We start from the raw sequence: 24,090 nt of genomic DNA, 5'->3' as shown, positions 1-24,090 counted from the left end.
AAGATTTCATTTTTTCTATATCCTCTTGTTATGTCTTGTCTTTTTGATAATAGCCATTCAGACAAGTGTGAGATGATATCTTATTGTGGTTTTGATTTTCATCTTCTCATGTATGTATTGGCCATTTGGATGTCTTATTTGGAAAAGTGTCTATTTAGATTCTCTGCCTATTTTAATTGGATTGTTGGTTTTGATATTGAGTTGTAGAAGTTCTTTATATATTTTTGGATATGAACCCCTATCTGATAGATCATTTGCAACTATTTTCTCCTATTCATTAGGTTGTCTTTTTATTTTGTTCTTTCGTTTGCTGTGCAGAAGCCATTTTATTTGATGTAGTCTTGTTTATTTTTACTTTTGTTTCCCTTGCTATTAAAGTTGAATCCATCCAAACATTTACTAAGACCTCTGTCAAGAAGTTTACCGCCGGGTTTTCGCAGCCTTGGCCCGGCCCGTCAGTCCTCCGCCCCGCCAGAGGTGGTAGAGGGGTCCTTGCGGGCAGCGGGGCGCTCGGAGGAGCCTCCAGGGGCGCTCGGGCTCTTGGCATGTGGGCACCACCATGGTCCAGCTCACTGCTCTCTTCCCCAAGGCCTACCATGGAGGCCACCTAACCATCCGTCTTGCCCTGGGCGGCCATACCAACTGGCCTTTCTACCGCATCGTGGCTGCTCACAACAAATTCCCCAGGGATGGCCCTTTCATGGAACAGCTGAGCTCCTATGATCCATTGCCCAACACCCAAGGAGAGAGACTCTGTTGCGCTCAACTTGGAGCAGATCCGGCATTGGATAAGCTGTGGGGCCCACCTCTCAACTCGTTTAAAAGCTTCTGGGCCTTGCTGGTTTTCCCCCTCTGCATCCCATGATGATCACAAATGCTGAGAGGCTTTGATGGAAACGGGTGCACAAAATCCTCTTAGCATCTCAGAAAACAGAGACAGAGGCTATGGAAACAGAAGCAAGCTGACGTCAGTGAGCACAGCAGCAAGAAAAGGTCAAAGTCCTCGTAAAACACTTGTGCAGAGTTTTTTTAAAATTAGGTTTAGAGGTCAATAAATGGTGTTTTCCATGTCAAAAAAAAAAAGTTTACCACCTATGTTTTTATCTATGCATTTTATGGTTTCAGGTCCTACATTCAAGTATTTAATCCATTTGGATTAATTTTTGTGTTTGGTATAAGATAGTGACCGAGTTTTATTCTTTTTCACAAGGCTGTCCAGTTTTCCCATCACCATTCATTGAAAATACTATGCTTTCCCTGTCGTATAGTCTTGTCTCCGTTTTCATAAATTAAATGACTGTATATGCATAGGTTTATTCCTGGGCTCTCTGTTCTGTCCCATTGATCTGTGTGTCTGTTTTTATGCCAATACCATGCTGTTTTGATTATTACATCTTTGTAATATAGCTTAAAAATCAGGGAGCATAATTTCTTCTTTCTCAAGATTGCTTTGGCTATTGGGTTTTTTGTGGCCCCATACAAATTTTAGGATTGTGTTTTTCTATTTTTTGTCAAAAATGCCATTGGAATTTTGATAGAAATTGCATTGAATCTATAGATTTATTTTGGTAATACTGACATATTATCAATATTCTCCTAATTCATGAACATGAACTATTTTCCATTTATTTGTGTCTTCAATCTCTTTTCATCAATCTCATACAGTTTTCAGTGTACAGGTCTTTCACCTCCTTTGTTAAATTTATTGCTAGGCATTTATTTTATTCTTTTTAAAAATATATATTTTATTTATTTCAGAGAGGAAGGGAGAGGGAGAGAGAGATAGAAACATCAATGATCAGAGAGAATCATTGATTGGCTGCCTCCTGGATGCCCCACACTGAGGTTGGAGCCTGCAGTCCAGGCATGTGCCCTAACCGGGAATTGAACTCAAGACCTCTTGTTTCATGGGTTGATGCTCTACCACTGACACACACCTGCCAGGCCATTGCTCTCTTTTAAGCTGTCAGTCCTAAAGGATAAATCAACTGTACAGTTAATAATAATGTTTTCTAATTGTTGAGAATTATTTAATATGTTAACTTGTTTATCTCCTCAATAATCATATTGTTAATCTCATTTTACATGTGAGGAAACTGAGACACAAAAAGATTTTAATAACTTGCCCATAGTTATATATCTAGTAAAGGGCAGGCCTGAGATTTGAATTTGGCCAGTTTGGCATGCGAATCTGCAAGTTTAACCATGGAATTATGCCTCTGTGTTTATATTGTGCCTATGTGACCAATGGATAGTAGCAGAAACGGTAATCATTAATTTAAAATATATTTAAATCATGTATATGAATTTTAAAAGGCATGGGAGAAGGTCAGGACAGTTGAGGATTAGAGTAATATATTAAGATGGGATGGTATATAAAATGACATTGGAACTTTTTATGTGAAATAACATGTTCATTATTGTATAGTTTTTCAGAGAAGCACTAACAGAAATATAATGCAAACCATGTATGTATTTTAAATCTTTTGTGTTGTTGTTGTTAATCCTTACCAGAGGATATGTTTTCCACTGATTTTTAGAGAGAGTGAAGGGAGGGGGGAGGGAGAGGAGAGAGAGAGAGAGAGAGAGAGAGAGAGAGAGAGAGAGAGAGAGAAGAGAGAAGAGAGAAACATTGATGTGAGAGAGACACATCAAGTGGTTGCCTCCCACAGGGGACGGGGATCGAATCTGCAGTTCAGGTATGTGCCCTTAGCGGGGAATCTAAGTTTTGACTTCTGTACTTGGGCCAATGCTCTAACCACTGAGCAACACAGGCCAGGGCTGTAAATTTAATATTTTTAATCAGATTAAAAAAGCAAAAAGGAGCAGGTAAAATAATTTTGATAATGTATTTTATTGAATTAAATACATTAAACATTTCATTATAACATGTAATCAATATGCAAGTTATATATATATACATATATATATATTTCATACTAAGTCTTCAAAATCCAATGTGTATTTTACACTTAAAGCATATCTCAATTTGGACTGGCCACGTGTCACATGCTCAATAGCTACAGGTAAGCTAGTGGCTGCTGTATTGTACAGTGTTGATTTAGCAGACTAAATGTCTTAGGAGTGACTCTTAATTTTTGTTTCCATGCATTATTCTGACTTTCTTTGCTTTATTTTCATGTACACCATACACTGTCATTTAGTTTGTCTAAAAAATTTGATGTGTCTATTCCAATGCCTCATGAAACCTATTGTGTTAATAGCAGAACCCAGGAATTCTGGGCTTCCTGCTGCATCTGAAATTGTATAGATTTTTATTTTTCTATATGGTGACTCTGAACTTGTTTTTTGGTGGATCACTTTTTGGGGGGTGTACACAGATGAATTGATGAGCACTCTATTTTGTTTCAGAGCCCCAGCTTTCTTTCTGGCAAAGAGAGTGCATGTGGGCTAATGAACTGGATTCACTGGTCTCTTTCTTTTCCTCCACAAACCACCTTAAAATCTAGTTCTGGTTTCAGAGGAATTTCAGCAATATCGATGTCTCTTCTGATAAGTTCTCAGGGTCTAGGTAATTAACTTCTTTCCACTAAGCCTGTGGGATTCATTTCTATGGAGCAATTATATTTCCAAAGCTGTTATACTTCTATGGTGTCTGTTTGCCAGAGGTTAGATTGAAGTACACTTAGTGACTTAAAACTGAAATCTGAGCAATGGCGTGCAGTAATGATAGAAACAGATTACTGAAATAAAATATGGCAATTCATGAATATTGTATTTGTATTATATGATTCTATTCATCATCAACTCAGCAAGAGGTGCAGATTTATTTTAAATATATGTATTTAAATATATATTTATAAGTAGAGAAAATGTACATAAAGAAAACCAAATCATCACATTTTTTCATTTAAGTTTTAGGAAGTTTTGTAATTGGAAGCATTTTAGATGATAAACCAGGTTAAAGTAAATAACTTACTGAGAATCTAAGCAAATGTGGAGAGAATATTATTTGTACAATTACTTTATTGAGACTTTCTTTGACTAATAGTTTCTTTTGTTACAATGAGTGGCATTGACTTGGGGAGAAATTGTAGCAGCATCTTGGTCAGTCAGACAAGATGCAACTTTGCTTAGTCTATTGATTACTATAACAACTAAATAGATTGTTATACTGAGGGTGTTAAAAATGTATGGTTGTTATACTAAGTGACCATGAATAACCAAAAAAAAAAAATTGGGGAATATCCTAACCCTCATTCATTGAATTTACACAGAATTTCGGGGTTAATCTTGCTACCCACTGGATGTCACTGTTGCTGCACCAAAAATATCAAGTATTTATGCATCTTTTCAGTCCCCCAAAAGGCACATAAGGAAACATCAATTAGGGATATCAGTGATAATGCTGTGAGATAGAACAGAGAAGACCAATAGCTAGGTTTTCAGGTTGATAATTAAAATGTTACTCTCTATCTTTCTTGATTTTCACCACAATGACAGTCGATAAAACACTTTCATGTTGAGACTAGAGACTTTTGTGGAGTGACCCAGAGCTATCTTTGCTATCACAGTGGTGTTTTCATCATTTTGAAGCAGGGCAGATGTTCTTACATCTGTTCCTTCCTGTCCCAGGGAGAGTTGAAAGGAGTCTTGCTTGATTGAGTCCCTTTAGATATGAATATGGAAATTATATTTTTAACCTTAGTGTGACTGGACTGCTAAGTAATAAGTAGGAGAAAACATCTTTTGTTTGTGCAAGCTTTCCACTCCAGTGGTATAGAATTAATTTATATTAGAGCTGTCAAACTTTCTCAAGAATTAAGAATACATGTTTTTTTCATTTTTATCATTTGTTTACATCTGATCAGCTGAAATGCTGTCACTTATTGGTATATAAAGGCATGAGTTGAAAGCATTGGGTTCACAAAACAGTTATGGTTCTTAATGTTTATTTACAATGTCCAAAGAAGTCAAAAACTTGTATGGAGTTTACATTGGAGAAGATACGAATAGAAAATACCAGAATTGGAAATGAATATAGTTACCTTTATATCATAAGATGATCTTGCCTGCCTAGTGTTGACTTTCTTGAGCTTTCTAACAATGCTATTTAAGTGATTCAAGGAGAATCGTATACTTACTGCTAAACTCCCTGAGAGCATGTTGATGTTTTCTTATTCCTTTCAGCATCTCCAGTGCTCAGCATGGTGCTGATCATACAGTAGGTATTCAGTTATGTTGATTGGATTGGATTTGACAACATGCTAAGTGAGGGCCTATTATGATAGAATAGTAGACATCATAGCTTTAGGGAGCTTCAGACATACATGAGGAGAAGGCCTACTGACAACAAACAGTAGAAGAACCCTTTTATAGCAGTTCCATTCCCAGGAGTACTTTGATATTTCACTTCATTAGCTTGGGGACTTAGCTTGTGTCTGGTCATAGGTTATTATAATCCTATCTAATAAAAGAGAAAAATGGTAATTGGCGTACGATGATACCCTTTTCATTGGCTAATCAGGGCTATATGCAAATTAAGTGCCAACTAAGATTGGCAGTTAACTGCCAACAAGATGGCGGTTAATTTGCATATGTAGGCACAATGCAGGGAGGCGAAAGGGAAAGCAGGAAGAAGCCCCCTGCCACTGACAGTGATCGGAAACCCAAGGGCGAGCTAAGAGCTGGGGGGCAGGGCAAAGGCGGCCCTGGGGCCGCCTTTGCCCTGCCCCCCAGCCATGATCGGAGAATCAGGCGCCTTTGCCGTCCTGCCCAGTGATAGCAGGAAGTAGGGGTGGAGCCAGCGATGGGAGCTGGGCACGGTCGAAGCTGGCAGTCCCAGGAGCTAGGGGTCCCTTGCCTGGGCCTAAAGCGAAGCCCACGATCGCGGGGCCGCTGCAGCTGCGGGTCCCCGCTGCCCGAGCCGGACACCTCAGCCAGAGGCGTTAGGCCTGGGCAGGGGCGGAGCCTGCAACCGCGGGGAGCTGGGGGTCCCCTGCCCAGGCCTGACACCTCTGCCAGAGGCCTCAGGCCTGGTCAAGGGGCCGATCCGGTGATTGGTGATTGGAGGGTGATGAGGGTCAACTCCTCTGGCCGAGGCATCAGGCCTGGGTGGGGGGCGGAGCCAGGGATTGGGGGGATACGATGGTCCCCTTGCCCAGGCCTGAAGCCTGGGTCAGAGGCGTCAGGCTTGGGCGGGGGGTGGAGCAAGCGATCAGAGGGAGATGGGGGTCCCCTGCCCAGGCATGATTCCTGGGCCAGAGGCATCAGGCCTGGGCGGGGGCCAGAGCCAGTGATCAGGGGGAGATGGGGGTCCCCTGTCCAAGCCTGACACCTCTGGCGGAGGCGTCAGGCCTGGGCAAGGGGCCGATCCTGCGATTGGAGGGTGATGGGGGTCAACGCCTGAGGGCTCCCAGTATGTGAGAGGGGGCAGGCTGGGCTGAGGGACACTCCCCCCCCCACACACACCCAGTGCACGAATTTCGTGCACCGGGCCCCTAGTCCTATATAATAAAAGGGTAATATGCAAATTGACCCTAATAGCAGAATGACCAGGAACGACTGGTTGCTATGATGCACGCTGACCACCAGGGGGCAGACGCTCAATGCAGGAGCTGCCCCCTGATGGTCAATGCGCTTTCACAGGGGGAGCTCCGCTCAGCCACAAGCTGGGCTGACGGCTGCGAGCATGGCAGGTGGTGGTGGGAGCCTCTCCCACCTCTGTGGCAGCGCTAAAATGTCCGACTAAAGCTTAGGACATCCCCCAAGGGCTCCTGGACTGTCAGAGGGATGTCTGGCTGCCAGCTTAGGCCTGATCCCCTGGAGAATGGGCCTAGGCCAGCAGGGGGACATCCCCTAAGGGGTCTCAGACTGTGAGAGGGCACAGGCCAGGCTGAGGGACCTGCCCCCTGCCGCCCCTGAGTGCATGAATTTTCATGCACTGGGCTTCTAGTTTAAAGAGAAACAACATGTTGAAAGGCAATCATGGATGAAAACCTCAAATTCATCTATTTTTAAATGTTTTGAAATGTCTGTTTTTATGGGCTTCTTAATTTATTGTCTTTGATTTACTCTTTGAAGTTCCAAGGGGAGAGATGAATCATTTAAGGTCTTGCTACCCAAAAGGAGGTCTGCAGACAGCAGCTATGGCATCCCTTGAGGGCCTGCTAGAAATGCAGATTGCCGGGTGCCATCTCAGACCCACCGAATCAGAATCTGCATTTTGACAAGTTTCTTAGGCAGTTTGTATGTATGCTCATTAAAGTTTGAGAACATGGAGTTAGGCAATCTGTTATGTTAGCAATAAGAGCAAGGCAAAGCAGAAGCCCTTTTTCTAGAAGAAAAGTCTATTGTCAGAATAATAAATACTTATAGTGCTGTTTACTGGAGAACAACTAATGAAGACAAACAGTAGAAATGTTGTCAGTGAAATTTTTACAAAGCAGTTTGGAAAAGGTTTATCAGCACATTGAGGGAACCATTCTAAATTGGCCAAGAGATGGAAAAAACTAACAAGTCCAGACTGATCCTTGCCCCTATCCAGCTGTTTAATTTCCACTGTGAGGCTGCTCCATTGATTCTCCAAGGTCCAGTGAGCCTTGGTGATTTTTCTGTTCTCCGCCGTCTCAACCCTGGGGCAGCAATAGCTAGCATTTTGCTTTGTTGCCAGATACCTCTTCTGGAAAAGGGGTTGCTCACTTTGTATAATAATATTTTACAGCGTGACTCGCCTCATCCCACAGATTACTTCCATAATGAGAGGATGAAGGACCTGTGGATTCTGCAGGACCTCCTTTTAACAAAATTCCTGTGAATGCTGATGCACAGATGGGCTGGAATGAGCTTGATTCATTATTGCACACATACTCCAGCTTTGTTTATTATTAATGACACAGCAGACATTTTTCTCATCTCTGGAACTGAAAAAAGCAATAACCCCACCAGAAGGGAGACAGGAATTGGAAGATAATAAATATTTATCACCAAATCTCTCTCTTTCCTATCAACCACAAATGGAGGAGGAAATGAGTATCTAATTTCTTGAGAGCTGGTGCCAGGAAAACAAAAGCTTAAAATTTTTTTCATTCATCAACCAGATTGATTACTGTGGGTTCTAGAAATCTCAATATGGTTTTTTAATAGAGGGAGACACAGTGATTGAGCACAGTTGAGGCACTCTTTGAGATCCGCAATCCTGGCCAGATGCCACTTGCAAAAATTACTGTCATCTATCAGGAGTATTAAATAATACAATCTGATGGCTCTGTTCACAGAACAGTGTTATTTTGTTTGTTTTCCTGGGCTAAACACACACTATAGCAACAAAGACATAAAACTGCATTGTCTCATATAGGAATTGAGTTCATTTCAAGGAATTTACTAATATGTCGGACTTGTGTTATGTGTAAATAGAGGTGTGTTATGCAGTCTTTTTTTTTTCTATTTCTGGCATTGGATGGTGCCCTTTAAGGAGATGAGGTGTTCAAATTTGGTCAGAAGAATAGCTCAGCTTCTCTAGGACCAGGAACCAATTAACTCAATTTATGCATTTCATTGCCATAGTTTAATGCTAAAGACAAAAAGAGAACTAATATGGACTTCTAGTCCTATCACTGTATCACTATAACTGATAATCCATGTGACTTTGAACAAGTTGTTCTGCCCCTCAGCTTCCTCATTTGATAAATGATGGGATTGAAAATGGGGGTCCCTGAGACCCCATCTTGTATGAGAATTCTGACTCTACAACTCCATTGCTAGCCCTGGTTTCTTCTCTGAATCCCTATCCTACACCACCCAAATAACTCCAGTATGAAGACTGCCACAATGTATTTCTTATTTGCAACCTTACTCCTCTCTATTTTCTTTGTTATTCATCTGAGCTATATTTTATCTTTGTTTTATATTTATTTTCTGTTCATTGGCAAGCCATGACATAACTGTGATTTGGCATCTGTCTCAGTGCATATGTAATAACTTTAATTAAGGCAAGTAGCACAACTGCTACTAGTTTCCCCCTGAATTTTCCTTGTCAGCCATGTTTGTTGGGTGCTGTTTGTAAACTTGTTCATTTGGCGGGGGCGGCGGGGGGGGGGTTGGTTAGGTCCTCACTGAATGAGGAAAGAGTTTCATAGCTTCCTCCACAAAGGAGGGAAGACAAAAGGAATGACTGATCGAGACAGGATAGAAACAATATCCATTAGTTCTAACCATTTCTTGCTCAGCTTTTGTGCTCTAATGTCTTTCCTAGATGTTAAATGTAGAAATGTCTATAAAGGGAATACTTATCTCTGCATCAAAGACAAAGATATACACTGCATACATTTGGTGCACCAAATTAGAAATTCTCAACACACTGGATTAAATAATCACTGGGCCAGATTTCATGGGGTGAGTGAAGTACTCTCAGCACAGCAGATAATGTATTTCCCATTTTCCTAACTTTGTTACTGACCATTATGATGCTATTTAATGCCCTGGAGATACAATTTACTAAATGGTACACTAGTAGACTGAACAAGTTAATGCACCTCTCAAAGTGTCTACCTTATACCCAGGGAGCAACTAATTCCCCATATTATCACATCCAATATATTATAGAAATGTCAGTATGGCCATCACTATCAACATTTCACTCTTACAGCTTCTCTTCAACTTTGTTACGCTATTAAGATATGACTTCCTCACCATAAAAGGGGCTCATTTGTAGAAATAAGGCATAACCATCCCTATGGATTGGTGTGAATTGAGCTAGATTTCTAATTTTTTAAAATGTGCATATTTAAATATCCAAACTATTCTTGCATTTAGTGCCATGAAAGAGTACTTAATGATAATATCAATGATGATTATTGGACCAAAACACACATCTTTAATAGTACATTTTCACAGGTGGTAATTTTAAATGAATTTGTTCTCCAGCATTCATTCAAATACCTGTGCAATCCTGGGCCACTATTCTGTGCAGCTCTTGCATTTTCAAGATTCATTTTCTAATCAGTGAAATAATTTACCTCTCTCAGATGCTAGGTCAGGAGTAATGGAGCTGAGAGTGTTGCTAACTATGACATGCTGCCTTTTTGCTCATCTTGCTGGGAAATGTAGGATAAAGAACACCTTAGCATCATCTTTCTTCATTCAAAGAGGAAATAGACATTAATCAACATTCAGTTCTGCCCCCAAATTCAGCAGTTCAGTTGTCCACAGTGTCACAGTGCTGTGTGGCACATGGGCCCCTAATCATGAGTTCTTCTTAAAAGAATGGCCAGTACCTATGGTGTATCCCAGGTGTTACCTGGTACACTGTCCAGAAGGGAGAAATGATAATAATGGGCAAAGTGGTAGCATCTCTCTTTAAAATTCCCATCACACAGTGTGACTTAGAGCCTTGCAAAATGCCGGACAGTATGCTCTGCTATTAACAATGATAAAATCAGTGCTTAGAAAGATTTACATTTTCACCAAGGAATGGAACGTAGCAGATTTAGGCTTCTAGCAATTTATCGTGTTGGCAGAAATGATTTAAGGAATTGAAATGCCACAGACCCTCTAAAATTCCTTAGGAGAGCAATAATAGAAAGCCAGGTGAGATGATAATCTGTATTAATAGATAGTTGTCTAACATTTTTGAGAGTACAATATGGAAGCCAAATTTTTATGCATCTTTTAAGTAATTTATGCATTGATGAAATGCACAAATTGGGGAGGGCAGGATCATGGAATTGACATTGTCTGTCTAACTCTATCTGAGGTAGTTTCAATCTTGTCTTGCCACATCTTTTCCATTAAACCTGACTGTTCCCAAATGTCTTTCACTAATTTTTAGTGCAACCAAGGCAACACAGTAAAAGGAACACATATTTCTAGGTTGGCTCGCTAGAATTTTTACTTTTGCTAGGTTTTCTGTCTTCCCATAATTTCTTATTATTGAATTAAAAGTTTAGTTAAACATTTTAAATTGAAGTATAGTTGGCATACAATAAATATTCTTTCCCGGTGTATGACACATTGATTTGACCCTATGCTTTAGGATGTGGTCACCCAAATACATTTAGTAGCCATCTATTACTGTACGGCTGGCGTGGCTCAGTGGTTGAGGGTCGACCTATGAACCAGGAAGTTGCGGTTCAATTCCCAGTCAGGGCACAAGCTCCGGTTGTGGGCTCGGTCCCCATGTGGGGTGTGCAGGAGGCAGCCAATCAGTGATTCTCTCTCATCTTGATATTTCTCCCTCTCCCTCTCCCTCTCCCTCTCCCTCTCTCTCTCCCTCTCCCTCTCCCCTCATCTCTGAAATCAATAAAAAATATATTTAAAAGATGTTATCGAGGAGCAGGTGGCTGCTTTATCAAGAAGAGACGAATGCCCAGAAAGTGGGAGTTGGAGGATCAAAGAATTATTTCTGAGATACCAACAGCACTAATCCTATCTGCAGGATCCCTACCTATTCTGTGTGCTGTACTTATTGGCAAAACCAAGGAAAAGGATAAATTGTTGCTCCCCAATGGCACTTGGGGCATCCAGCAACACGTGACATCAACTTCTTAGCTTGAGAAGCCTCTCAGTGGGAAAAATCTATCCTGCTATAGTCTTTGAATACCTCTGTGTAAACCTTCCTGTGTGATATTCCTTTATGAAAAAATAGTTCTAGTTTTAGCTCAGTATGAAAACATGTAAAATAGAGCCAGATATTAGGTCCCACGTTAAGCGAATCTGATTGTTGAATGTTGGATGTTTGGATTTAATAGAAATTAAAAGTCTTTCCATTATAAAAATGTTCTCCAAAAGTTTACTTTAAATAATTTAGCAACTTTTTCTGGTGTACATTAAAATATAATTGGATTTTTAGTTGACTTTACTAGCAACATGTCTATTTTGTAAAGTAAACTGCAAAAAAAAGTTATTTTCATGCTTGGTAAAGACACATTGTTCAAAATAATGATTACAGTGGAGAAATTGGAAGACACACACAGCTTTTACCCAGCAGGGAGTGTATTTTGAGACCCAATAAGTTTAAGCTAATTTGATTTTTTTAAAAAACACAATTTCTTCTCTATGCATAATTGTAGCAGTTAGGGATTGCATCTGACAGAAAATTCCAGAAAAGCTGACAAATAGTTGTTTTAGAAAATGAATGGGATTATTTGTCTAATGCTTCAAAAATCTGGCAGAATGCAGCTCAAGGATACCACTAAGGAATAAAATTCTTCCTCTTTTCCAGCTGTACCATCATAACCAATGGCTTTTCACTTTGAACACCTTGTATGATCCAGACAAGGGGAAGCACCAGTGGACTTGAATTTCATTGGACAGAGCTGAATCACATGGACACCCTTAAATGTGAGGGAATCTGAGAAGGTGAGCTTTCAGCTGTCCTGGCTTGATAGTAAAAGAAGACAAATAAAGAGTTGAAATGAGATTGATCTGAACAGTTTGCAGTATATGCCTCAATAACATTGGTTACTTTGAGAGAAGAAGGAATGCCATATAAAGAGCTCTTCAATTTCAGATGGTAGACTGTTTGGCTAGGTTTTGATACAGTGAAATTAAAATATATGGTGTATCCCTAGCCATTTAGGCTCAGTGGATAGAGCGTTGGCCTTTGGGCTGAAGGGTCCCAGGTTCGATTCCAGTCAAGGGCACATACCTGGGTTGCGGACTCAATCCCCAGTGGGGGGCGTGCAGGAAGCAGCCGATCAATGATCCTCTCTCGTCATTGATGTTTCTATCCCTCTCTTCCTCTCCCTTCCTCTCTGAAATCAATAAAAACATATTTTAAAAAAGAAAAGTGAGATCATTTGCAGAGATGAGTAGTAGAGATATTTACGATTTAGAGATGATGACTAATTTAGTTTTCATTTTTAAAATTCAAAGGGGGATTTAAAAGTTTTAATTCTGGTTCAGGAGCATGCCCTTAGTTTAAGAGTTATTTATTGAAAGATTTATTATAAACTTTATAATACTGTCCAAAGTTTACTCAGGAATATAGAGGCTGGAATCCTGTTGCTGGGAAAGTTGATATCTGTGGCCATGCAAAGAGTTTCCTACTGTTTTCCATCATTTATTTTAACATCTACAACTGGCAAAGTGATATTATTGATTGTCTTCATGCTAGGTTATCTAAAAGCAGCAATACCTGATTTTCCTGATGAGCATTCTTAACATTCAACTTGACTTTGGGACATGTATGCAATGTGAAGTTGGAATGCTGAACCTTGTTGGTAAGCTCATTCTTTTGCAAAATGTAAACCTGTGTACTCAAATTCAGCTTTGAATGTATATTGGTACATTTGACAAACTCCTAAAAATAGCTTATAGTACATTCTACTAAGTGAGATAAGTCAGACAGAGAAAGACAGATGTTGCATGATCTCACTTATATATGGAATCTAAAACTACTACAGTTTGTAAAAGCAGGGAACAGAATGGTGGTTACCTGGGGCTGGGGGTGGGGGAATTGGAAGATGTTGTTTAAGGGTACACACTTTCAACTAGTAGCTAAATAATTCCTGGAGACCTAATGATGATGGACAACAGTACTATATTATAAACTTCAGAGTTGCTAAGAGATTACATTTTAATTGTTCCCACCACAAAAAAATGATAATTATGTGATGTGATAGAGATTTTAATGAACTCTACAGTGGTAACCATATTACGATATACAAATGTATCAAGTCAACATATTGTACACCTTAACCTTACACATGTTATATGTCAGTCATATCTCAATTTAAAAAATGGCCTATAGTGGATAATGTCAGTGTTCTATTCAGTTCCAAAAAATATGCTACATATTTAACTTCCAGTTGTTAGCAACTGTGGCTCACTCTCTGGGGACGGCCCCCACTTTTCCCTGACATGTAGAGAGAGGGAGGGAGAAAGGGAGGGGAAGGGAGAGAGGGAGGAGGAGGAAGTGAAGGAGGGAGAGGGGAAGGGGGTTAGGAGGATGAGACTAACTCTTTCAGTCTTTCTTCCTTCCCTGTCCCCTACTTCCTCCTCTCCTTGACTGGTTTCCTCTGGCAGGTCTTCCTTAATTAATTACTTGTACACTGATTCTTGTCTTAGGATCTGCTTCTGGGGAGCCTGGCCTAAATTCATGCTATTTTTTTTTGTTTAAAACAGGGGTCAGCAAACTGCAGTTCATGGGCAAAATCTGCTTGTGGCTGGATTTGGTACAGTTTGCAAGCTAAGAATGGTTTTTATATTTTGAAATGATTGATAAAATCAAAAGAAGAATAATTTTTCATAATGCATGAAAAATTTCATAATATATATGAACGTTGTATGAAATTCAAATTTCCACATCCATAAAGTTTTATTGGAACATGTTTTTTTTAATTTAAATTCTTTATTGTTTAAAGTATTACATAAGTCTCCCCCCCCCGGCCTCCCCTTACCGCCCTCACCCCCCAGCACTTGCTTTCCTCACCTCCCCCGCCCCGTCTGTGTCCATTGGTTATGCTCATATGCATGCATACACTTCCTTTGGTTGATTTCTTACCCCCTCATCCCCTGCCTTCCCTCATAGGTTGAACAGTCTGGAACATGTTTTGTTTTGTTTTTTTAAATATATTTTTTTGATTTCAGAGAGGAAGGGAGAGCGAGATAGAAACATCAGTGATGAGAGAGAATCATTAATCAGCTGCCTCCTGCATGTCCCCTACAGGGGATCAAGGCCACAACCTGGGCATGTGCCCTGATGGGAATTGAACCATGATCTTCTGGTTGATAGGTGGACACTCAACCACTGAGCCACACTGGCTGGGCGTGAACATGTTTTTTATGTCTTGCCTATGCTGCTTGCACACTATAACAGCAGAGTTTAGTACTGTGACAGTTGCCATGTGGCTTTCAAGGCCTTAAATATTTCCTCTCTGACCCTTTACAAAAAACTGCTGACTGCTGGAGAAACATGAACCAGCTTCATGTGTTTTGTTAAGTTCTGAGCATTTCCAAGGCTTTGGCACCACTAGCCTACTTGACCATCAGCTCATAAGTCTTTTCAGTGTCCTTATGTCACTCTAGGTAGAGATAAAAATGCATTATTTATGATTTTCTAGCACCACTCTTCTGTAAGGCAAGGGAGGGGTTGTAATTTTCTGCAGAGGGGATATAAATTTCTGGCAGAGAAACAAAGTTCTTGCTTGGTCCTATGAGGTGTGCCAGTTGACAAAAAGCTAAACAAGTGTGGCTTGATTCTAAAAGAGGGATTTTTTTTATATTAAGTAAGAATTTCAAATAACCTGGAGAGCAGCCCTTCAAATATCTTTGATACTTTATTAATACCCAACCATTTCGTGTCCTAAAATTGACTTATAGATGCAGGTAGGATTTGGTTATTGTTGATCTTGGGGGATTTCAGTAATGATGAGATGCAATTCTATAACAAAGTTTTCCTTTATAGTTATTTATTTATTTATTTGTTTTAGTGGAATGACAATTTATTATTATTTTTGTCTTTTTTGTCAACATTTCCTTTTCTTTTTTAAATCTTTATTGAAAGTATTACATAAGTCCCTCTCTTCCCCCACTGACTTCTTCCAGCCTGCCCCCACCCTCCCAGGCTCTCACCAACCCATTGCCCTTTTTATATCAAGACTAGAGGCCCAGTGCACGGATTTGTGCACATTGAAAGGAAATTAATTAGAAGTGGCTGGGGGGCTGGGACTAGGCGAGATGGGCCAACCTCCCACAGTCCCTCCCCGGCCAGCTGCACCTGGGGCATGCCAACCTCCCACGGTCCCTCCCTGGCCGGTGGCACCTGTGGAGTGAGCAGGGTCCCTCTAGCAGGTGGGGTCCCTCGTCCTGGCCTGCGGGGATCAGGCCAAAACCAGCAGTCTGACATTCCCCGAGGGGTCCTGGTGTGTGAGAGGGCACTCTGCAAAGTTGCTGTCACTGGGCAGCTCCTGCGTTGAGTGTCTGCCCTCTGGTGGTCATTGCACGTCATACCTACCAGCTTAGGCTTTTATATGTATAGATTATATAGAGGGGGTCAATTAGTCAAACCAAAAATGCTTTATAATTTAAATAAAATGTTCATTCTCTCATTATCATTGCCCAGATCCCTGAGGCAGGTGAGATTGATTCAATTCCTGTTTTGCTAATGAGGAAATGGATAAAATGATAGATTAAAAGTTAGCTCATTCCATAGTGGTGAAGCTGGAGTGAGAACCCAGGCCTCTTGACTTCTAATCCAGTGTTCTTTCCACTAAACCACTTGACTATTTGCTGTGTGCTGAGCATTGTATGAAGCTCAGTGGGAACTTACAGTGAAATAATACTTACAATGGTACTTAAATTTAAATGTCACTTTAAACTCCCCCCTCCCACAAACATTTATTTTCTCTGCTGAAATTAGTATATATTAGATTCCTCTTGTTCATGCTGTCTTGTTTAGTAGCTGTCAAGTGAATTTCTATACACTTGAATTTTACATTATAATCAATGTAACACAATTGGTAACTAGAGGAAAAACCTTTTATCTATTAACTCCTCCTTTATTGGTCTCATGCTCTAAGAAAAATAGCTAGAACAGGAAAACTCTTTGTTATTTTAGGCTTTGACTAATAACTCCATATGCAAAAGATTTTTTAGACATTTTTAAAAGTTAAAATAGGGAAACAATTTTTTGGTTTGACAGGTCATATGGGTTTTTAAAGGATGGTGAAACAGCAGTTTTAGTGATACTGGGCAAAGAGTGTTTTGTGTGAGAAGCTGGCCTAATTGACCTAATTTTCAAATATGAAAAACAGTTTAGAGAATCATCTCTATAATTTATTTCACCATTTTGAAAACATACAAAGTCCTTTTGCTGATTATAAAGTTAGTATATGCTCATTATAAAAATGTGGAAACTGCAGAAAGTTGACGACTTATCCATGACCTACCCAAGGGCATTTACTACAAATTAACATTTTTGTGTATTTCCTTCAAGGTAATTTTTCCTCTAGGACTATAATGTATGCATTTGGGAGTCTTTCAGGATTTTGGCCTAGATTCTAGCACGTGGAGCTAACTTGGATTCTGGGAAGAAAGGTGGTAAAGCCCTTCTCCCTTTTACAAGTAGCTCAGTTCTCATCCAACCAGGAGTACTTCTTCAACTGAAGACAGCCTCACATCATGTGTCAGTACTTTATGCTTATGAATCATCATATTTCTTCTCATTAGGGTTATGAGTTTCATGAGATGACTAGAGAGGTAATTTTTCCCCCAGTCCCACAGAAATACTTTTGACGGACAGCCTGAAAAGAGAATAAAGCTGGTGTTTTTCCATTTGCCTTTAATCCTGCTCACATATTCTGTGGATGTACCACTAACTCTTCCAGTTTCTCTTTTTTCCCTGTCCCCTTCTTCCTCCTCTCCTTGACTGGTTTCCCATGGCAGGTCTTCCTTAATTACTTGTACACTGATTCTTGAACATCTGTTATTTTCATAGTGAGTCATTTAAAAGAGAGATTATCATGGACTTTTCCAGAAGGAATGGCAAATCCTTTCCTTTGTAGTGGCTTCCTTTTTTTTGGTTAATCCTCACCTAAGGATATTTTTTTCCATTGCTTTTCAGAGGGGGTAGGGAGAGAGAGAGAGAGAGAGAGAGAGAGAGAGAGAGAGAGAGAGAAATATTGAGGTAATCTCACACCGACTGGTTGCCTACCACATGCGCCCTGAATGAGGACTGGGAGTGGACCTACAATCCAGGTACTCGCCTTTGACTGGTAATCGAACCTATGACCCTTTGGTGCGTGGGTGGACTCTCTAACCACTGAACAACACTGGCCAGGGCGTAACTTCCTTTTTTAACAGCTAATTTTCTTTTATGGCGTCCTATAAAGATTCAGTGTATTGAAATTGTAACTTTTGAGTAGAAAATCTAAGTGAGTCTTGACACACACACACACACACACACACACACACACACACACATACATACACACATACCTTCAGTATACTCTTTGCATAGTTTGGTGACTAAGGCCTGATATTCCTAAATAGTAAACTCTTTGAAGGCTGTGTGATTTAATAAGACTGTATTCCTCATTTTATATATGAGTTTAGCAAGAAATTTTCTGCATGTAATCCCCATCCCTATATGAACTTTCATAGAGGGTAAGAATCTATTTTTCCTGCTTGTGAGTATATATATTATTGAAGATCAATCCACCAATAGCATGACAAGAATTCTACTGCAACGCACCAAGAATGTGGTGGCAAAACTTGGGGCAATAATTATGGATAATTACACATGAGAGAAGAACTCAAATATGTCCTTATGCCTTTGAGGTATAGATGGAAGGTCTCCAATAGTTTCTATTATACCCACATAAGGCTTAGCATCAGCGTGACATAAGTGTCATTTTCTTTGGCTAGCATTTCCTCCTCCTCTTGCTTGTGGTCCTTACTCACATAGTTCCCATTGCCTGAAAAGAAATATTGAAAGACAAATGTTTGAATTCACATACTAATTTAGCAAAGCTAGATGAAGACTCAAATGAATGTTTGTTTGATGTTAGTCTTTTAGGGTTGCCAAACCATCTGCCTCATTCAGCGATGGTCTCATTTTTCAAGCTTATTCTGCATTTTGTTAGTAGATTAATGTAATGGATTTTTCAGTTTGCCAGTCTTGCTCCCTTTTTTAAAATGCACCCGACACCACAAGAAATGATCTACGATGGTCTTCCCACATTTTGATCATGTCAGTAGGAGCAGGATGAAGTCAGTTGGGAAGTTGAGATACCATCTTAGATGGAGGCATCTTTGAAAGAAGAGAGTTGTCAGTTTAGTGGGGAAAGAGGCTTTCCAAGGTCATTTTGTTTAATATGTGTGAGTTGCTGTAATAGCTAGTGAGTCCAATTCTATGGAGTAAGTTGCTAACATCTTATTGATACATTAACTTATTTGGCCCTGGTTCCTCTTACAGTTTGTAGGAGTTAATATCTTACCCCTACATGGATATTGAACTCAGTTCTGGTTGCTAGAATCAGAACAATTATATTTGTCATCTACAGAGGTCTTTAAAATTTATTTTACTGACATTTACTTATACCCTGTTTACTTCCAAAAAAGTATTAAGACAGATTACCTGGAGTAATCTGAAAGCTAGGATAATTACAAGAGTTAAGATTCCCCAAGTTAGAGAGGTTAATTAAAAAAAACAGTAATTTAAAATTATGCAATTAGTGACATAAATTTGGAGGTTAGGGATCTGTGATAAACATTTGATAAGATTATTTCCAAAAGGGATATTTTAATATAAATTGTCAAAGTAGATTTAATGACCTCATTAAAAACCTTATTGATAAGGCAGAAATGGGGCATTAGAAAGTAGGTAGTGACTTCCAGAAGGAGGAAGAGGTGTTCCTTCCTTCATTCCCTTCTCCTCCTGGAGGAGGCCAGACAGGAAGTAATTTTTCCCTTTGGGAAAGGAAGTCTGAAATGATGGACATTTCCCTGCTCCTCTGCTGTCTTCACTCTGGACAGGTTAAGGAGGCAAAGTTAATTGAAAATGGAGAGGTCCATTTCTTAGTTTTTTTTCTTTGATTGTTATATTATTTGGGCTTAAGAATTTCCATCTCTTGCCCAGCCAGTGTGGCTCAGTGGTTAAACCTTAACCAGGAGGTCACGGTTCCATTCCTGGTCAGGGCATATGCCTGGGTTGTAGGCTCAATCCTCAGTGGGGGGTGTGCAGGAGGCATCCAATCAATGATTCTCTCTCAGTGTTTCTCTCTCTCTCTCCCTCTCCCTTCCTCTCTGAAATCAATAAAAATATATTAAAAAAAGAATTTCCATCTCAAAATTCAGATATTTCTGGAGAATATGAAGTTTACCCATCAACCACATCTTATGGGGTGTTAGGAAGGGAGAAATAACTTTTGGATTGAGTGACTCTTCGGGGGAAGGATAGCCACTCATGGGTGTCCTGCAGATTGGGGCTTTGGAAAAGCATAGATTATTATTAGGGCAGATTAGGAAACAGAGGAAAAAGCACAACTTTTTATGAGCACATGATAGGGAACAGAGGTGGAAGGAAAAGTGATTTAGAAAGAGGGAAATGTTTCTAAGAAGAGTTTATTTTGTACTTTTGCCTTAGGCCTTGAAGGTGGGTCAGAACTCATTACTCTTTTTTTAAAAAATATTTTTCTTGATTTCAGCGAGTAAGGGAGAAGGAGAGAGAGATAGAAACTCAATGATGAGAGAGAATCATTGATAGACTGCCTCCTGCACGCCCCCTACTGGGGATCTAGTCAGCAACCCTGGCATATGCCCTTGACTGGAATTGGGACCCTTCAATCTGCAGGCCGATGCTCTCTATCCACTGAGCCAAACCGGCTAGGGCAGAACTAGTTACTCTTGTGTTAACACTGAGACTCTGCTTAGTGTAGCACTTTGAACACTACCAGAGGGCCTGTACCTTCACACTATGAGGCAAATTAACCAGGTGGTCAATCACCTTATACGGGAGTGCTCAGAAAATAATTATGGCTCAAACCCAGCCACTGGCTGTCTGGCTGTATTTCCTTGGCATAGAATCTGGCAGTCTTTCAACTGGAAGAAGACCCCAAATTGGAAGGGTGTCAGCAATCCACATGCCACTTAGCCCTTTCTTTTCAATTTGGGAACCTCAGATGATCTGCCTAATACATTGTTATACTTAAGCATCAGTCTGACAGCTCAACGCCTGATGGACGAAGAACATTAGGGTTTTGACAGAGAGAGAAGAGCCTCAGTTCACTTACACCCTCTCAAGGAGTTTCCTGGACAAGACCACTACTGAAGCTTCAGTGAGGGAGCTGCAGGGCTTATGATTTGTTGGGTGGCAACCCCTATGCCTCGCTGAATAGAGTTTGTGGACTTTGGTGCACAACAGAGGTTATACTGCTTAAGGCTGTGCTTGGCTTGCCTCCCTTTATAGTTCTCTTTCTCATATTGCAGAGTGGTTTTTATTCCCCTTGCAGCAGCAAACATACACAGAGATAAAAGCTTTCTGGGTTTAAGGGAAGAATAAAGAGTGTCACTTGGTGGGTTGTGGAAAAAAATATCAAAGTAAGGCAGGTCTCATAAGTCTTAAGCTGTGCTCTAAGGACAGAAAATAGACTGTGTTTATCTTCAAGTGACCCAGTTTTTCGTGTAGTTTGTGTGTTTTAGTTCTGGAACTTTTTATAAATATATGTGGACTTAGAGCCCCTTACAGTGTTATGGAGTCAGTCAAGGCACATGTTCCATGCAGAGTGAAAAATAAATTTTAAAAATGGAAGGAGGATTTCAGATTATTTCTGCTTCATGTCTATATTTTATTCATATCTATATTTATTTTTCTATATCCTGACATGGTAGAGGAGGAAGAAAGCCCTACCAGATGGATGAATCCTTTTCTAGAACAAATCTCTAAGATCTTTAAAATATATATATATATTTTTATTGACTTCGGAGAGAGGAAGAGAGAGAGAGAGAGAGAGAGAGAGAGAGAGAGAGAGAGAGAGAGAGAAACATTAATGAAAATTAATGATGAGAAAGAATCACTGATTGGCTGCCTCCTGCACACCCCACACCGGGGATTGAACCCACAACCGGGGCATGTGCCCTGATGGGAAATCGAACAGTACTCTGGTTCATCGCCTGATGTTCAACCACTGAGCCATCCCAGCTGGGCTAGGATCTTTAACTTTTTAACTGATAATGCCAGGATTTAGTCATACACTTACTCCTTTTAAGCATCTTAGTCAAAGTTTTGATAGGCAACTGAGAATTTTTCTAAAAAGGTTCTGCTTGCCTAAGGATGTTGAGCATCCCATTGACTGGGTAAAATTAAATTTAGCTAGCTGAAAAACTGGCTTTAGCCCAATGGCTTAAGGTCATTGCATTCTTGAGGAAATGTGAATTATTTTATGTGAAAGTGTGGTTCCTAGGGAACATGGGGGGGGGGCGCTTCAAAGGTTGACTGTTGGGCCGATTCATAGACTATTTACACATCAAGGATTTTAGAAGTTGTCAAACTATATGGCTTTAGTAAATAATGGTGTCCACATGCTCTCTCCATTTCACTCTTTCTGGGGTTTAGTCTCTGTCCCTCTCTTCCCTGACTTGTGTTTTGGAGGCTGACCAGCAAGGCCTACATCACTTATGCTCCCTTTCCAGCTGGCCTGTTGGATTTAGCCATTGGGAAGCACCAATAGGATATTGGGGAGGGGAGAAGAGAAATGGTGTTGCCAAACTTTGGGATGCATGCACCATTTTGCATCCCCACAAGTCTATAGCTTTTTTGTGAAAGCCAACAGCTTTAATTATTATTCATGTATTTTATAGATAAAAAAGGGAATATAGCAAAAGGATCAGGGCTGTACAAAAAAATGCAGGTTTGAACATGTCGGTCTAATCCAGGGGTCCTCAAACTTTTTAAACAGGGGGCCAGTTCACTGTCCCTCAGACCGTTGGAGGGCCGGACTATAGTTAAAAAAAACAAAACTATGAACAAATTCCTATGCACACTGCACATATCTTATTTTGAAGTAAAAAAACAAAATGGGAACAAATACAATATTGTATTTGTATGTGGCCCGCGGGCCGTAGTTTGAGGACCCCTGGTCTAATACATCAGAGAGGAGGACCTTCCCCACATCACATACAGCAGCTGCACTGGTCTGATGTTCCTTTGTAGATGCAGCCCTGGGTGCACTTGGCATAGTCCATGGGGCAGCAGGAGCCGCAGCTCTTCTTGTAGGAGGTGTATTTGCAGTCTTTGTATTTGCAGGAGCCACCAGTAGCACAGGAACAGTTGGGATCCATGGTAAGCTAAAGCCGCGGCTGGAGTCTGGGACAGCTGCAAAACAGACTGGTAGGACTTTGAGGAGGTGTGGTCTGTAACTTTTATTTACAAAGAGTAGTAGACATCAGAGCCATACAAATAAATATTTTCTTAAAATACATTTTAAACATAAATGACTTGACAAAGCAAGCTCTATATTATCTTTATTTCCCAATGCTTGGAAAATACTGAAATGAATTTTCTGAAGGTCTTTATCTGATTAAGTCCTGTCCATTAAAATGACATCTCCAGCCTGGCTGGTGTGGCTCAGTGGTTGAGCATCAACCTATGAACCAAAAGGCCACAGTTTGATTCCCAGTCAGGGCACATGCCCAGGTTGTGGGCTTGATCCCCAGTAGGGGTCGTGTAGGAGGCAGCTGGTCAGTGATTCTCGTCATTGATGTTTCTCTCCCCCTCCCCCTCCCCCTCCCCCTCTCCCTCTCCCTCTCCCTCTTTCCCTTCCTCTCTGAAATCAATAAAAAATATATATATTTTAAAAAGACAACTCCACATACCCAAAGAGGGCTTTTTGGCCACTAGAACATAAGGCAAGTGATGAGTAAGACAATAAAACAAAAAACATAAAACAACAAAACAGCTGAGGAGCCTTTGAAAGTGAATACCTATTTTCCAGCTTTCTGCCAAAGTGATCAAATCAGTAGGAATACACAAAACTTTGGGTTCTCCTTCTTATTACTGTGGGAAATGGGGAAGACAGAATATGGAAAATGATGACGATGGGATGAGAAATCTTCCCCCTTGTCATTTGTCTGCGACAGCGTTGTCAGGAGGTTTCCAGGTGCTTGGGATGCGGTTGGTGCCCCACTTCTCTGTTTCTGAGTTTGGAGCAGCCTATTGATTTTGCTATCGCTGCGCTCCACGGCCAGAAAAATGGATAGTGCATGTTAACAACAAATCGCAACAGCCTCCCTTCCCGTGACCTGCCGCTGCTTGGTGTGTAGGGGGCAGTTGCCTAGTAGATGTGAATAATTGATTTTCCAGATGGCACCCCAGCGTCAGTCATTTTCATCAGTCAGCAGGCGAGGACATTCTGAAGCTTCTGATTGTCCCCGGCTCTGAGCATGTGACATTTTTGCTTAAGAAGGCTGGTGATGCATTGACTGTTAATTGCCTGCACTTATGAAGTGATTTTCCTGGGCTCTTATCCTCTCTCCTCAAACTCATTTGAATGTCTATATTACTGGGCTGTTTTGCCCCCCTTGGATGGGATAGGCCAACGAGCTTTGGAGAGCTGTGATTTGTCATCTCTGTCATCATTTTGGGATCTCAGGTGACTAGTGATTAAAAAGCTGAACAGGTAGGGGATATGG

At 40.5% G+C, this 24,090-nt stretch overlaps 1 protein-coding gene and 1 pseudogene across 1 annotated transcript; one reads left to right on the top strand and one right to left on the bottom strand.

Annotated features, from left to right (window-relative positions):
• Window positions 1-552: 552 nt before the first annotated feature.
• On the top strand, window positions 553-1,031 carry LOC132223941 (small ribosomal subunit protein bS16m-like; annotated as a pseudogene).
• Window positions 1,032-18,270: 17,239 nt separating this feature from the next.
• On the bottom strand, window positions 18,271-22,740 carry LOC132224666 (metallothionein-1A-like). The gene is made up of 2 exons (XM_059679778.1): window positions 22,581-22,740; window positions 18,271-18,377 (listed from the first exon to the last, which is right to left on the bottom strand). The coding sequence occupies exons 1-2, from the start codon at window positions 22,738-22,740 to the stop codon at window positions 18,271-18,273; spliced, it is 267 nt and encodes an 88-aa protein (XP_059535761.1).
• Between the last annotated feature and the right edge of the window lie 1,350 nt (window positions 22,741-24,090).

This window comes from Myotis daubentonii, chromosome X (assembly GCF_963259705.1).
Source record: "Myotis daubentonii chromosome X, mMyoDau2.1, whole genome shotgun sequence".
Taxonomy (NCBI): Eukaryota; Metazoa; Chordata; class Mammalia; order Chiroptera; family Vespertilionidae; genus Myotis; species Myotis daubentonii.
This window is presented reverse-complemented; position numbering and strand designations above follow the sequence as displayed.